This window comes from Abrus precatorius, unplaced genomic scaffold, assembly GCF_003935025.1.
Source record: "Abrus precatorius isolate BTA unplaced genomic scaffold, Abrus_2018 Scaffold3, whole genome shotgun sequence".
In the NCBI taxonomy this organism is placed as follows: domain Eukaryota; kingdom Viridiplantae; phylum Streptophyta; class Magnoliopsida; order Fabales; family Fabaceae; genus Abrus; species Abrus precatorius.
This window is the reverse complement of record NW_020874373.1, coordinates 27,900,191-27,914,926: the sequence shown is the minus strand read 5'-3', so window position 1 is coordinate 27,914,926 and position 14,736 is coordinate 27,900,191. Positions and strand designations below refer to the sequence as shown.

At 30.8% G+C, this 14,736-nt stretch overlaps 3 protein-coding genes and 1 non-coding gene across 7 annotated transcripts; 2 read left to right on the top strand and 2 right to left on the bottom strand.

Moving 5' to 3' along the window:
* The first annotated feature begins 1,383 nt into the window (after positions 1 to 1,383).
* LOC113860626 (rop guanine nucleotide exchange factor 7-like) lies at positions 1,384 to 4,894 on the top strand. The gene is made up of 7 exons (XM_027493068.1): positions 1,384 to 2,069; positions 2,176 to 2,292; positions 2,431 to 2,585; positions 3,369 to 3,443; positions 3,526 to 3,816; positions 3,915 to 4,271; positions 4,366 to 4,894. Exons 1-7 carry the CDS (start codon positions 1,448 to 1,450, stop codon positions 4,870 to 4,872), a joined length of 2,124 nt encoding a protein of 707 aa, XP_027348869.1. The 5' UTR covers positions 1,384 to 1,447; the 3' UTR covers positions 4,873 to 4,894.
* Positions 4,895 to 5,227: 333 nt separating this feature from the next.
* On the bottom strand, positions 5,228 to 5,299 carry TRNAP-AGG. Its single transcript has one exon. It is a non-coding gene; the product is annotated as a tRNA-Pro (tRNA).
* An 891-nt stretch (positions 5,300 to 6,190) lies between these two features.
* Positions 6,191 to 7,712, top strand: LOC113860629 (putative lipid-transfer protein DIR1). Of its 3 annotated transcripts, none has more exons than XM_027493073.1 (2): positions 6,191 to 6,549; positions 7,472 to 7,712. In XM_027493073.1, exons 1-2 carry the CDS (start codon positions 6,207 to 6,209, stop codon positions 7,486 to 7,488), a joined length of 360 nt encoding a protein of 119 aa, XP_027348874.1. In that variant the 5' UTR covers positions 6,191 to 6,206; the 3' UTR covers positions 7,489 to 7,712. The 3 variants fall into 3 exon arrangements, with proteins under 3 accessions (XP_027348874.1, XP_027348873.1, XP_027348872.1); XM_027493072.1 differs by having other exon boundaries at positions 6,191 to 6,553; XM_027493071.1 differs by having other exon boundaries at positions 6,191 to 6,557; positions 7,467 to 7,712.
* A 72-nt stretch (positions 7,713 to 7,784) lies between these two features.
* Positions 7,785 to 12,716, bottom strand: LOC113860627. Of its 2 annotated transcripts, none has more exons than XM_027493070.1 (7): positions 12,453 to 12,716; positions 12,192 to 12,341; positions 11,778 to 11,859; positions 11,204 to 11,379; positions 10,785 to 10,845; positions 10,622 to 10,670; positions 7,785 to 10,223 (listed from the first exon to the last, which is right to left on the bottom strand). In XM_027493070.1, exons 2-6 carry the CDS (start codon positions 12,309 to 12,311, stop codon positions 10,654 to 10,656), a joined length of 456 nt encoding a protein of 151 aa, XP_027348871.1. In that variant the 5' UTR covers positions 12,312 to 12,341; positions 12,453 to 12,716; the 3' UTR covers positions 7,785 to 10,223; positions 10,622 to 10,653. The 2 variants fall into 2 exon arrangements, with proteins under 2 accessions (XP_027348871.1, XP_027348870.1); XM_027493069.1 differs by adding an exon at positions 12,005 to 12,058 and having other exon boundaries at positions 9,936 to 10,223; positions 12,192 to 12,532.
* Between the last annotated feature and the right edge of the window lie 2,020 nt (positions 12,717 to 14,736).

Below are 14,736 nucleotides of genomic sequence, written 5' to 3'. Positions count from 1 at the left end.
AAAATAAAATTATTAATATTATCTTCAAGTTTTAAATAAATATAAATATAAATATAATTTTTTCATAAGTGAATAGATAAAATAAATAAAAAAATATTATAGAAAAAAAATGCTAATAACACACTCTTTTTACCATTTTTAATTATTAATTAAAATATATTAAAAATTATAAAAGTATGATAGACTAACATTAAATTAGAAATGAAAAAGAATAAATTTATATAATTTTTGTAATTTTAATAATTTTAATCAATAATAAAAAGTATGTTAAAATAAGTAAATTAAAAAATATATTACTAATATTTTTCTTATATATAAATTTTAAAATGAATGTGATTAGTTAACTAGATCTAAAATAATTGATGCTTTAATTTTCTTTTTGGAATAATTAATGTTTTAGTTAAAGAGTTAATGAGTTATAACACAATGAAGCACAAATTTGGTAGACATCATGGCCATATCCGTCGCTTACACGATTTCCCATGACATTTCTTTAGTACTATTTTTAAAGAACATTGACTTTAATTAATATCCTTTTGATTTTGGATACTTACTTTAAGCAAAAGCGTAGCAAATGTTGATGAGTAAACTAAAATTTGTGATTAACAATTAGTCCTTACATTAAATTATATTACGATTTAGCCAATCAGTAATTCAATCATTTTAAACTTGTTTCACATTATTCTCCTTTTTATCCGTAACAAAAGACTACCAGAAAATAATTTGAATAATTTCAAATCCGAATCATACACAGTCTCAAGTTTAAACCGGGAATTGAAGAGTGAGGGAAAGATTTTCATGGACCAAAATTGGTACATACGCCTGCTGGCAACAACAAAACTTAGTTATATTTATTGAAATTCAAATTTAAAATTATAAATTAAGCTGAAACAATTTTTACTAATTGATCATGTTTGATGATAAAATTAAAAGCTTATTTACTTATACTTATTTTTATTAATTTATTGAAATAGTTTTTAAAATATAAATAATTAATTTTTAAAGTTTAAATTGTATCAAACATGTTATAAATTTTAGGTTTGCATATAGGGCATTGGTTAAATACTTAAAAAGTATGAACTTTTTTTTTCATTTATTAAGATTTGAGAAGAAAACTTTTGTATATATTAACTTTGCGTTAAAAATCATTTTTAAAAATTTTATAAGATAATTATAAAAATTAAGAAACAATTTAGAAAAAACTATTCCCAACATGAGTTTATTCTGTAAATTAAATTACTTCCACTTTTGTACATTCCAAACAAAATCTAGGAAATGAGGTGAACATGGGTTTTTGTCTCATATATTATGTGCTTAGAACAAAACTAGAGCAATGATGTCTAGCTTCACCCTTGACATATAAGTAAGCAATCAGAGGTAGCCCACAATTTGTTCTATCACTGTCTCTCTCTCTCTCTACCAGACACGAGACATGGTTTAACAACATATGGATAGTACTTCAACCCAACAAGAAGTAAGAGAACAAACCCAACAACAGCATCAGCATCTGAAGCAATGTGCCCCATTGGTGAGGCTTAGAAGGTCCACTAATCCTAACCCATTTTCCATTCTCCTCTTCTGGGCGTCTAAATCTCTTAGAAGTTTGTGTTTCAGTGTTCATCTCTCAAAAGGGTGTTGCTTGAGAAGGATTCAGTACCATGGCATGGTGATTAACAACTCTCTTCTCTATGCTTCGTCTGGTTTCCTTGGAGAAGGGAAAGTTGCTGCCATGGAGGGTTTGAGTTTGCCTGAGAAGAATGAAGTTGTTGAAGAAACTATTAAGGTAAGTGAGAATGTTGGTAAAAGAGAAACTTTTGGTGATTTGATTGAAGAAAAAGGTCGTGAGAGCAGTTCCAGCTCTGAGTTTCTATCATCTGAGACCACTGGTCATGAAGAACATAGTAGGAGTAGTAGCACTGAGGACTCATCTTCACCACCTTCTGTGGGATGGCCGGTTCAGGAAATAGCTATATCAGATTGTGCCAGTACTCATGGAAGTGAAGACGGTGAGAAAAAGCACTTGGTCTTGGAGAATAATGAACTTGAGAAACAAGATTCAGCATTATCAGGTATTCAATGTGTGTATGATGCACATAAGCCCCTTTATAACTTATATTATCAATTGTTCTCACTGATAATATCAGCATTTTATTTTATTTTGATTCTTGCTTGTAGAGATTGAGATGATGAAGGAGAGGTTTGCAAAATTGTTACTTGGAGAAGATATGTCAGGATGTGGAAATGGGGTCCCTACAGCTTTGGCTATCTCAAATGCTATAACCAATCTATGTGGTATGCAAAATGCACACTTGAAATAGTTACTATGTACTTATATTTTCTTGTTAATTGTGCAAGTTTTCTGTTGTGAACTTTATTGATTGCAATTTTTGCCTCCAATGGTTATTTCTCATTCCTTTACTGAATATGTAGCAACCCTTTTTGGACAACTTTGGAGATTAGAGCCCCTGCGTTCAGAGAAGAAGGCAATGTGGAGAAGAGAAATAGAGTGGTTTCTTTCTGTCAGTGATCATATTGTTGAATTGAGACCTAATTGGCAAACCTTTCCGGATGGAAGCAAGCTTGAGGTACCACTGTGTACATAATTCTAATGTGAACTTGTGTAGCTGTTTTTATGTACTTTTTGTTTATGAAGTTGTGCTTATTTTTCCCTGTCAACCTTGACAATAACTCTTAGTTGGCTTTTGAAAGGCAAGACTTGCAGAAAATTGTTTCCTCATTTCTTTCCCAAATGGTTTTATGCATGATTGAATTCTGGTCACTGTACGTATCAAGGACTGAAAATTAATGTGAAAGCTATTGTGGTAATTTATGCTAGTAGTTACAATTTAAAATGACTCAGTGTGGGATATAAATTGAAGCTGAAGTACAACAATGGGGTGAATTGGTTGAGTAAGTTACTTCTCTTGATAAATTTTAAGAGAGTCTTGTAAGTAGAATTGCATGTGCTTGAAATTTGTTGAATGCATCCTGTAGGTTAGTGGTGTCAGTAAATTTGACACAACAACACAGATCCTCAAGATCTGCCATTTGCAATCTTGGTTTATTTCATTATCCATATACATTACATCATTTCTATCAGTCTCAAATAAATGGACTGCATTACAGAAATTTACTTGATTGGTCATCTGCTATAACCAGATCACTGGGGTGTTTTAAATTTAGATCCTATATTTGACTATGAATTTCATGCCAGCATTCAAAGTGAAGGGGTTTATTGTGATGTGAGAGAAAAAATCTGATTTCTTCTCCATGCTTTCTGTTTCTTTTTTTGGTTGGGATCAAATTAGACTGTGGGATGGATGGTTTGTTTGGTTTAAGTTTTACAATATTGTTGTAATGTGAATCAGGTCATGACTTGTCGACCCCGTTCAGATCTTTATGTTAATCTTCCAGCTCTGCGCAAATTAGATAACATGCTTCTTGTAAGATTTACAGCATTGAGTAGTGTTCATCATTAGTCCAGTTTTAAGAAGTGGGCCAATCTAAATTTTGGTCTTTTCACAGGAAATTCTGGATAGTTTTGTCAATACAGAGTTCTGGTATGTAGACCAAGGGGTTCTAGCTCCAGATACTGATGGTCCATCTTCTTTCCGGCAAGCACTGCAGCGACAAGAGGAGAAATGGTGGCTTCCTGTGCCCCGAGTCCCTCCTTGTGGCCTCCATGAAAACTCAAGGAAGCAGTTGCAGCACAAGCGTGATTGCACAAACCAAATATTAAAAGCTGCAATGGCCATTAACAGTATTACGTTAGCTGAAATGGACATTCCTGAGTCTTATTTGGAATCTCTTCCAAAGGTATGACACAAATAATCCCTATTTATTCAAATCTTCACACATCATGAGAGAAAATGACATAATGGTTAACTCAAATTACGAATTCAACTATGCTGCAGAATGCTAGAGTCAGCTTGGGTGATGTTATTTATCGTTATATCACATCAGATCACTTTTCTCCTGAGTGCTTGCTTGCTTGCCTTGATTTATCATCTGAACATCAAGCCATAGAGATTGCGAATCGGGCAGAAGCTTCCATGTATATTTGGCGTAAAAAGACCAACTCAAAGCCTGTTAGTGTCAGTGCCAGATCTAGTTCAAGATCATCATGGGAAATGGTCAAGGATCTAATGGTTGATGCTGACAAAAGGGAATTGCTTGCAGAGAGAGCAGAAAGCCTTCTGCTTTCCTTGAAGCAGCGTTTTCCGGGTCTCCCTCAAACAGCCCTTGATATGAGCAAAATCCAATACAACAAGGTTTGGATTGCATTATCTTCAAACAATGTCTCGTTTCTTGAACATTAAGGTTTTTGATCTTATCTTAGTCTTTCAAATGTTGTGTATTGTCTAGGATGTTGGAAAAGCCATTCTGGAGAGCTACTCTCGAGTACTAGAGAGTTTGGCATTTAACATGGTATCGCGGATTGATGACGTGCTCTATGTAGATGACTTGACCAAACATTCTGGTCAATTCTCATCCCTCCCAAAAGTTGGTGTAATTACTCACAAGAGCATTACAGTTCCTAGCTCAGTGCATGTCCCAAGCACCCCTTACAAATCAGCTTTCGGCACGCCAAGCCTTTCTCCAGCACACGGGATTAGCCCTACAAAAGGAGGGAAATCCCCAGTCATCAATAACAACAACCTTCCCCAAAGAGGGGCAGGGGTGAAGAAAGCCTTGACTGATTTTCTTAGCATTGATACTAAAGGGAAGGAATATGAGAGTCCTATTGAGAAACAAGTTCAAGAATCTAAAACACTTGATGAAGTGCCAGCATTTGAAACAGATGTGGAATCCAGTGATTGCACAGAAGGTGGTGTCAGTCCAAATATCTTGGATCATGCGTGGCAAGTGTGAAAGGATGTGAATCTTTTGTGGCCGAGGCATTTTTCTTTTTTCTTTTCTTTTTGGAGTCTTCTCATGTTCCTATGTATATGAAATACGTAGAAGGATTCTCTCTCATATTTAGAATGGTTAGTGTATTATGTTATTTACTTGTGGTAGTAATGAGGTGCCTCTAAGAGAGGTATTCTATGTCCATTCCCACTCACTCTACTTCCTTAAACCGTTATGAAGCATACAAAAAATAAAGAAGTTGAATTGTCTTTTTAGATTAGAAATTTTATAAGAAACTTCCTCAAATGCCACCGCGGAGGGTGGGAATCATGGTGATAGCATGAAATGGTTTATTAAAACAATCAACAAAACTTTTGGGGCATTCCGAGAATTGAACTCGGGACCTCTCGCACCCTAAGCGAGAATCATACCACTAGACCAAATGCCCAGGTTTGGATCCGAAGCATTAACTATCTGATACCAAATCAAGTGTTCCCAGCATCGCTTTTCAAAGAGAATATTTCATTGAGCAAAAAAACTGTTTTTCTAAATATTACTTTCACTTCTAAAGAAAAAAAAGAAAGATAAAAATATTGTTGACGCTATTAAATTATTCAAATAATAATTTTGAACTCACGAATACATTCACGACAATTACGGTTGTAGTTGCAAAGAACTACCAAACCGCAATATTATGATCAAAATTGTGGTTACAAATCATAACTAAAAACCATCATTTAAATCAAATATTTGTGTATAGTCTCAGTGAATATCAATTACATTACATTAAAGGTGATAGTTTGAATATATTTAATAATACTTTTAAGCAATAGCTGGGGGAAGTGTGTATTTTGATTTGTTATGTAAATAGATGTACGTCAAGCTAGGGGCATGAAGGAGTAGAGTGTGAGCATTAGCTAGTATATTGAAGGCGGTGGTAGTTGAAATTGATCACTTATTCACAAGCTTTTAAAAAGGCTATTGGCGTTACAATTGATTAAGGATGAGGTGGCAGCACTAAATTGCTCACTTGATTTGCAAACTGGAAGAAATGGTTACATCTGGAAGTAAGAAAAACAAAAAAATATTGTCTTAACAAAGACACACCTACCCTGATTGGAAAAAGAAGGAACCAAATTGTGTTTACACTTGCTTTTTGTTTCAAAGTGGTGCAATAAGAAAACTCACCCTTTGTCTTAGTGCAAGCTCCATTAATCTAAGGGGTGGTGACTGGACCAAGCACTTTTTGGATCATGTTAGGCTATAAAATCCCATCAGGGGCATGGGACTTTGCATTGTGAAATAGAGAAGCAGTTTCACTCATACAGATCTAGAGAGAGAGAGAGATTTAATTAATGGAGGGTCCTATTAAGTTTCTATGTCTTGTTGGGGTTGTGGTGCTTGTTAGCATTGTAGGGGTTTATAGAGTGGAGGGTGCTGGTGAATGTGGCAGGTCTACTACCCCAGACAATGAAGCTATAAAGCTTGCTCCTTGTGCCACAGCAGCACAAGATGAAAATGCTAGTGTTTCTCAAAATTGCTGTGCTCAGGTTAAGAAACTTGGCCAGAACCCAAGTTGCCTCTGTGCAGTTTTGCTATCTAACACTGCCAAAATGGCTGGAGTCAACCCTCAAATTGCCATAACCATCCCCAAGCGTTGCAACCTGGCTAACCGTCCTGTTGGTTACAAGTGTGGACGTAAGTTTAGTACTCTTCTATTTTCAGAAATTATTACTAGCTACACATTACTTTTTTAAATTGCTACATGAATAGGAAGAAAATAAAAAATAAAGAGAGAGAAAAAAAATAAAAATAAAAGATGATAGATGATGTAACAAGAAAATATGAAAGAGATAAAAAGAAAAATAACTAAAAATAATGGATATTAAAGAAAGAGAGTGCAAAAATATAAGATTTGATACTTCAACTAAAGGGTGATGCTTACACGTTGAATTTCTCCTTAGAGTTTAATCTTTGAAAAATTACAAGTTGACATTTATCAATTTATTTTTTGGTGTGTAAAGTGAGTGAAAGAAAAGGGAAGATAATAACAAAAAAAAGTAACAGGCGCGATTGATGACGTGATAAAAAGAAAATAAAAAGAAAAAAAATAAATGTAAAAAAGGATGTGTGAAAATATAACCTGAAAATAAACTTTACATTGAGAGATAATAATTGATCGTATCATACTAGAAGATGTATTGGTTTAGTTTTTACGCAAGATACTTGTAATCTTTTACCTAAAATAAAACTCTATTATTTCATGAAAGATTTATCATTTCTAAAGCAATGAACTTTACTTAAAGAAATAAAAAAATTAATTGTTGAACTTCTGTCAAAATACATACACGTGTACAGTTAATCATGAAATTATTAATTCTATTTTTCAGTTAACAATTATAATTACATATTTTAAAGTGCACTCTTTTCTTATTTTAGAACAGTTGAATTATTAATAAAATCTCATGTATATTAAATAAAAAGTATATGATTTCATCAAATAATAAAAAGTATATTAAAACAGGTTTGGTAATATTCCTCTTCTTTTATTTGTCACTTTTTCTTGTCTAGCAATATGCTAATCCTCGTACAAAATGGTTTTTTTTTTTTTTGGGTGCAGCTTACACTCTGCCTTAAAGGAGTTAAAGTTGCTGAAAACAACGAAGATGGGATTAAATGCACTATGGCTGTTAGCTACTAAGATACTGTGACTACATGCTTGTTGTATGGTGTTGTAATTTTCTAGTTTCTTGTGAATAAGAGCTAGCAGCTAACTAGTGTCCCCCCTTAATAAAACATGTACTTTCAGTGTTTCATGTGCCTACTGAAACTTTCTAACTGTTGTTTTCATATTATCTTTCAATCACAGTCACCTACGGCAAAAGTTTGCTACAATAATTATCATTTACTTGCTTTTTAATTTTGTACAATAATCTTTTAAGTTGGTCCTCTTGTTGATCTCCCTGTAATGTCATAAGCATCCTGCTCAATAAGACTAAAGCTGTCATCTACTTACAAATTTTTCTAAAATGATAAAAATATCTTTTTAATTCTTAAAAATATTTGTTAGTATGCTATTTTTAAATTTCCCATGTTTTAAGACTAAAATAACTTAAAATTATAGTTTTCATACTAATATGATTTTTTTTTTTGCATCATCAAGTAATGTTGTATACACAATTAAATTTCTCTAAACGAGTTTATTTTTTGAAATTCTACTTTCCTTCAGTATGATGTACTTTTTAGTCGTACAATGTTTTGAAGAGTTTTACTACATATTTCAACTACTTTACAAAATAAATCTTAAGTGAAAAAAATATATGCATTTATTATCATAAAAACATGAAAATTTTTAATAATTTCTTCATTTAGTAATTAAGAAAATTTGCAGGCATGAAAAGTAGAAAGATTTAAAATTATTCTATTTAGGGTAAGATTTTCTTATACTAGTGTAAGTCTAAAAACTCTTACACTCAATCTAAATTTTTTATTTAACTTAAATCTAACTGTTTATAATTTATTACTTTACTGATCATTAAATTTAAGTTATATAAAAAATTCAAATTGAGTATAAAAGTTTTTAGACTTAGTGGAAGAAAATCTTTTCCTATTCTAATTTAAGAGTTAATGAATATAATAAGAAAAGATGATAGAATAAATTTTCTAGCCTATATTTTTAGTATTTGTTTAACCAACGTTTTAGAACTAAACAAAATATGGTAACATAATGTCTATAATTTATTATTTTGATATGTATCAATTGTAAAATAAGATAAAAGCATATTTTACTCCTATGATACCTTGTTCTTATACTACTTTCATATCATATCAATTTTTATCTCATCTTCATCGCCAAACAAACAGGCATGCAGTAGTAGTAATATGGTATCTAATATCTTAGTCATAAGAACATTGAACCAGGAAAGAAAAACAAACAAAAAAATGTTCTAAACGAACAGACACAACGACCGCTAGAGGCCTTGTCCCACCATTGATGGATAAGGATAGACGAGTCATGTTTTGGAACACATAAACTGACTCAGTCTGGAAAATTTTGGAACTAGGATCAGAATTATTGAGTGGACATGTTCGTTAACTAACTGTTGCTACATGTTACCTCATAAATATGCTTCCTAGGTGGACCACACCCTATCTTTGAAGGATGTTTTAACTTATAGCCTTGCGTGGCAAATTCTTGGCTTTCATGGAGTACAACGATGGTTCATGAACCTATGATTTCGACTCTCTTCAGGAATCTTTCATTATTCCCAGTATTGCAACGTCTACCCATCAATGTGCAGCAACAATGACTTCAGAATCTACAGCATTGGCAAGAAGCTGAAGAACCTACAAAGCATTGTTACTAAGTTTTGTTATTGACCATGCATACCATGTACGAATTCACCATACCATATATTGCGTACCGGGTTCTTTCATAATAATAATGTGATAGAAAAAATTTATAGATGACAAAGTTCTTGGATCAGTGGGCAGGTTTGGCCTATTTGTGATCAAGTACGAAAGTTTGAAAAAAATTTGTTTCACATTGCTCTTTGCACTCTCCTTTGGAAAGAATCGCATTTCCTCTTTCTCTCTCTTCATCTATCATGTAATGTGGCAGTTTACAAGAAGTATAAAAGAAGGGTGTAAAAAAATTATGTAAAAAAAATCATGATTCAATAAGCTTACCAAAAGATATTGCCAGTAAGGACCATACAAGTAATGCTAATAACATTCTTTTAAACACAATTTTCAATGGTCTATTTTTTTAAAAGTCAAAGTAACATTTCAAAACTTTTCAATTTACAAAGCCTGTATCTTGACTTTTTTTAAAAATAAACCAATTATATAAAATATATTAAAAATTGTATGGCTAACATTTCTCAAAATGATAATCCATGCCAAGTTTCTTGATCAGAAATGGAACATAAAATTAAATAAAAAAGGAAAAGAAGAAATAGAAGTGTAAGCAGCACAGAGAATTTCACTCATAAAGTAAATTATTGCAGTTCAGTCACCTAAGAGATGGCTGATGGTACATACACATTCATAAGTCATCACAACTGAAAACAAGGCATGGGGGAAACTAGTAAAAGAGAGTTTCTCCCTTTAAAGTAAAAGCTAAGATTCAGCCACGTAAGAGTAGCTGATGATACATGAAGTTCCTTATACCATACAACTTTTACATTACTACTGCTGAGTACATACTCTTTACAGCAAAATAGAAAGAAATGCGTATGACTAAAGGTTCATATTGTGATTCTGTTGTTTGGCTGGAGAAAGCAACTAGCCATCCACAACGTTCTCACTATAGTATAACTCTTCCATGTAATAAAAGATGGACTATACTGCTACACTATCGTCCTATTTACCTGCAGATATGCATGCAGCTGATAAATTTTATATAATCAAAATATAAACATGGAAAACAGGAAATATGATTAGCATTCTAGAAACAAAGTCATATGTATTTATAATTACATGTATATATTAAAAAAGGAAAAGGTCCTATAATCTTTCTCATTCTGTTGGATTTCCTTAATCCTTACGATTATTTTAATGCAATTGCGTAAGAGGGTAGACTGCCTATGGAAGTGATTGTCTCCTTATTTTCTACCTGCTTGGAATTCCCTGATTGTTCTTCGAATTTCTGATTCGCCATAGTTAATTTCAATCATAATCCTTTTGTTTATTTTCCAAGGCTTCAAAATATACTATTTCTAAGAGCTAGAGTACCATTTGGCAAATGCTATCAGAAACTCATATATACCTTGAGGAGTATGTCCCTTGGCAAGTACGATCTTAATAATAGAGAGATTCTGTGGATAGACAGTTACAAGACAGAAAATGAATGAGAAATTTATGACAGACCAGAAGCAACCATATGCAAAATCTACACTGCAATCTATAAGACAGGTAGGTACGTGTTTTACCTTGCCACCAGTTTCCTCTAGAAGCACTTCCTGAATCATCTTCAACCCCATCTTTCTTGTACTGCTCAATGAAAATTCATGTTAGGGCTTTCTAATTGTATAAAAAAAAAACCAAATAAAATACAATAAATCCAAATAATAACTAATTATTCTTGGGTATATTTCAATCTGCCTTGAATTCTATATAGGGCTCAGTTTAAAATGATCATCTAGCTTAAAATTTATTTGGTCTGCAGATTTCTATTAAGTAGCTCACCTTCCATTAAAAAAATATTCATTTTATTTGTGTCAGCAAGGATTATAGTATAAATCATCCCCCTAAACGGTGTTGTCAAACACAATCAGCTACTCTGATCTTTTGGTTACGCTATTGAAATAACTTAAGTACACAGAATAATTAATAATACAAATTTAATCACCAAAGAGTTCAATCCCGAATCTTGTGTATTCTGAGGACGAGAATAAATGTCCTGGCCACCATAATAGATTGATGAACTAAGATGACATGGTTGAACTCTTTGTTCCTGATACATAGAACTCATATCCTTATGTGCCGCGCTGTTAGATTCAACATCACTTCCCTTGCTGATATAATCTATTGAAAAGCAATGTTAAATTAATCTGAAGCCATTAAAGAATTGAATTATTGAATAATCTATCACATATTTATAATTTATTTCATCCTTACATGCAATAATCTTAACAAGGTTTTACTTGAAACAAATTATTTATAAGAATTTTCAATATAAAGTAATAGCTGGTCGTTAGGACCCTTAAATGTGTAGTAACTTCGTGAATTGGATTAAGGACACTCTAGGGCTGCAATATGCATACAACTGAGGTATGAAATAGGAAAATTCAAAACAATGAAAGTAGAGCCAATAGGAAATGTGCTTTTATGTGATTTTTTTATTATTAAATTTTAAAGCATTGCCAAAAAATTCTAGAAACTTAACAAAATTTGTAAGAATATGTAAACCACAGTATACCAACCTTGAAGACCAACTTTGGAACTCCAACCCTCACTGGTAGTTTTCCCACTCACGTCAGAGCGCAGAGATTCTCTCCCTAGCACCTGAATTATCACAAGCAAGAACAAACTCAGGGCAGTTTCAACATGAGACCGTTTGCAATGATGATGATCATGAATTATGATGATGAAACTACAAAACGATCAACATGCTCATTATTTGGTTGTTTTTTCCATCAATTAAACTCACTGAAAACCTGAATTGATTCCACCTTGCAATGACTAAAAGCAATTCGTTGAGACTCTAAGCAGAAGAAAAAACCCAATACAATACATAGCAAAAACCTTCATGTCAACCATGAAATGAACCGAAATACAAACAGATTGGATTGGATTGAATTGAAGTATCAAAAATAAAAAACGAACAAATATCACACCTTAGGCTGAGGAGAAAATATAGATTCAAAAATTCCAGAAGCAGAAGATGGGTGTGACCCTTTGGACTCAAAGAGTTCAGAAGGGAAAGCAGAAGAACCCGTTAGTTTCCTTCCTTCCATTTTTTCCACTAAAGAATCTCAGCTTCAACCCTTCAAACAAAGTGAAATTTTTATGTAAAGACAATCCCCACAAAGAAACACCAACCACCGCCTAAGAACAATCTTAAAATGAGAAGAAGCGAATAAAAGAAATAAAGAAACCTAATTGAGGTTTTTCCTTTTCCTAGGAAACAAACAGAGCTAGCAGAACAGAACAGAACAAGCGAAGAGAGAGACACGTGAAAAGGTGGTGGCTAAAAAGAAATAGAAAATGTTTTCAGATGAAACCTTTCTCAACATCCATTTATTTATAAGGCATAAGAGTAAAGTTTTGAGGTGAAAAGTTTCAGACTTCAATATAAATTTTGTGATTTTCTTTCCTATTCTCTCAATGTAAACTCATACTTACTCACTGGAACATAGAACAGGGGAGAGTCTCTTTCTGTTTGATCATTTACACTGTCAAGAGGTTAAGCAGATTACTGCCACGTGGACAGGTGGGGTCCACGGCGTGGGGCCTATAAGCAAAATCCCAATCTTTTACTGTGCTTAGTGGATAATTACAACCCTACCTTTTTGTCCAATGTTTTTTAGGGGATGTTTGGTTTTGAAACCGTGTTTAAACGTTCAAACCCAAAAAAAAAAAATTCTTAATTATAATAAATCGATTTAATAATACATTTTAAAAAATTTAAAATATAAATTTTATTTAAAATTAATTTATTGTTTCCAAATAATAAAAGAAATTTAATACCTACTTTTTACAGTAATTTAAAATATTTAATAAATATATTTAATACTTTTAACATTTTTTTGAATGTATATTAAAAATTAATAAGAAAATTATGAAAAATATTAACATCCTCTTTTAAAAATAAGAATAAAAATTAATAATAAATTTATAAAAAAATATTAATTTTAACTTTTAGAGGTAAGAATAAACAATTAAAAGTAGTGAACTTTTATTAAATAAGAAAATATATCTCTAAAGATTAAGATTAAGATTAAGATTAAGATTAATAACGCCGTAAAAGATTATGAGTTAAGTATTTCGCTATATTCTTTTAAAAAAAATATATTCATAAAATTATTTACTTTTTTATATTTTTAATTTAATAATTTTTTAAATAAAAAACTGTCAATTTTAGATACTTCAGTAATTATATTTTTTATTATATACCTTTTTAATATATCTAAAATCATATAATAAAAAATATATCATATTTTTTTATTAAAAACCACAAGATCTTAGAAAGATTAATACATTGATATATTAAATATTATAATTTTTAATAAAAATTTATCTATCATTTTTATTACGTATCTTTAAATACATATTAAAAATATTTTAGTAAATTAATAATGCAAACATTTCATCATTATATAATGTTGTTATAATTATTCTATTACGGACTGTAAAAAAATTAAAAATATATTTTATAAGTTTATTTACAACCATCAATTATTATTTTATTATTCACATTAGTATAAATTTATAATAAGTATTAGAAAGTATTTATTGTAACTTCTATTTAAATTTTTATATATGAAATATTTGTAGTAATAATAAAGTTATATAAAAAATAATTAAAATAAATAATTACTTAAATAAAATAAAAATAAATATTTAAAAATAACAATAAACGCACCTTATTTTCCCAATTCTTACTCTGTTCCATACACTAGGCCTTCTCACCCATCATAATCCAACCAAGCATGGTTCAAAAAGTGGCAATATGCCGAGTCCTTTTTTGCTGTTTTTTTCTCTAAAATTATTTTTTTATCCAATAAATAAAAATTATTAAAAAAAATTAAAACACATTGAGGTATATAGTTTAACTAAACACTCATTTAAATTTTTTATTATTAAATAAAAAAATATTCATAAGATTGAACGTAAAACTTCACAGAATAAAATTTAAAAAATTAAATTAATAATTTTTACGTTTTAAAAGTAAATTTAAATTATACCAAAAAGTTATAAAATACTTTTGAGTTTCAATAAATTTTTTAAACATCCTTTTCTGATAACCAATCTGAGTGTGATATTGTGACTTTTTATACATTTGAGAAAGCGATTTCATGTAATATACATGTTTTTATTTGAAGAAAATTGTTACAAGCTTATATATTTGGAGAGTATGAGGTGGAAAAAAGAGATGTCTAAAAGAGATGTCTAAAAGAGAAGAAAATAAAAATAAATTTAAAAGTATTAATATATATATATATATATATAATATGATAGAGAAAAAGATATACAGAAAAAAAAAAGTAAGAGATAAAAATATTATGAGTTTTGTGAGCTTAAACTTTTAAGGTTGAGTTTAAATACATAAAAGTAATATATTTTAATTGAAAAGGAATGTATACCTTATTTTATATTGAAGTTGTGAAAAAAAAAATCTGAATATTTTATATCCAAATATATAGATATTATTGGTATTAT

Coding starts and splice junctions, on each gene's coding strand:
- LOC113860627 (XM_027493069.1), bottom strand. CDS start 12,311: ATGGAAGGAAGGAAACTAACGGGTTCTTCTGCTTTCCCTTCTGAACTC. Junction 11,860..12,004: donor GGAATCAATTCAGGTTTTCA/GTGAGTTTAATT, acceptor GTGATAATTCAG/GTGCTAGGGAGAGAATCTCT. Junction 11,380..11,777: donor TTCCAAAGTTGGTCTTCAAG/GTTGGTATACTG, acceptor GCTTTTCAATAG/ATTATATCAGCAAGGGAAGT.
- LOC113860629 (XM_027493071.1), top strand. CDS start 6,207: ATGGAGGGTCCTATTAAGTTTCTATGTCTTGTTGGGGTTGTGGTGCTT. Junction 6,558..7,466: donor ACAAGTGTGGACGTAAGTTT/AGTACTCTTCTA, acceptor TTTTTTTTTGGG/TGCAGCTTACACTCTGCCTT.
- LOC113860626 (XM_027493068.1), top strand. CDS start 1,448: ATGGATAGTACTTCAACCCAACAAGAAGTAAGAGAACAAACCCAACAA. Junction 3,817..3,914: donor ATTTGGAATCTCTTCCAAAG/GTATGACACAAA, acceptor ACTATGCTGCAG/AATGCTAGAGTCAGCTTGGG. Junction 4,272..4,365: donor GCAAAATCCAATACAACAAG/GTTTGGATTGCA, acceptor TGTATTGTCTAG/GATGTTGGAAAAGCCATTCT.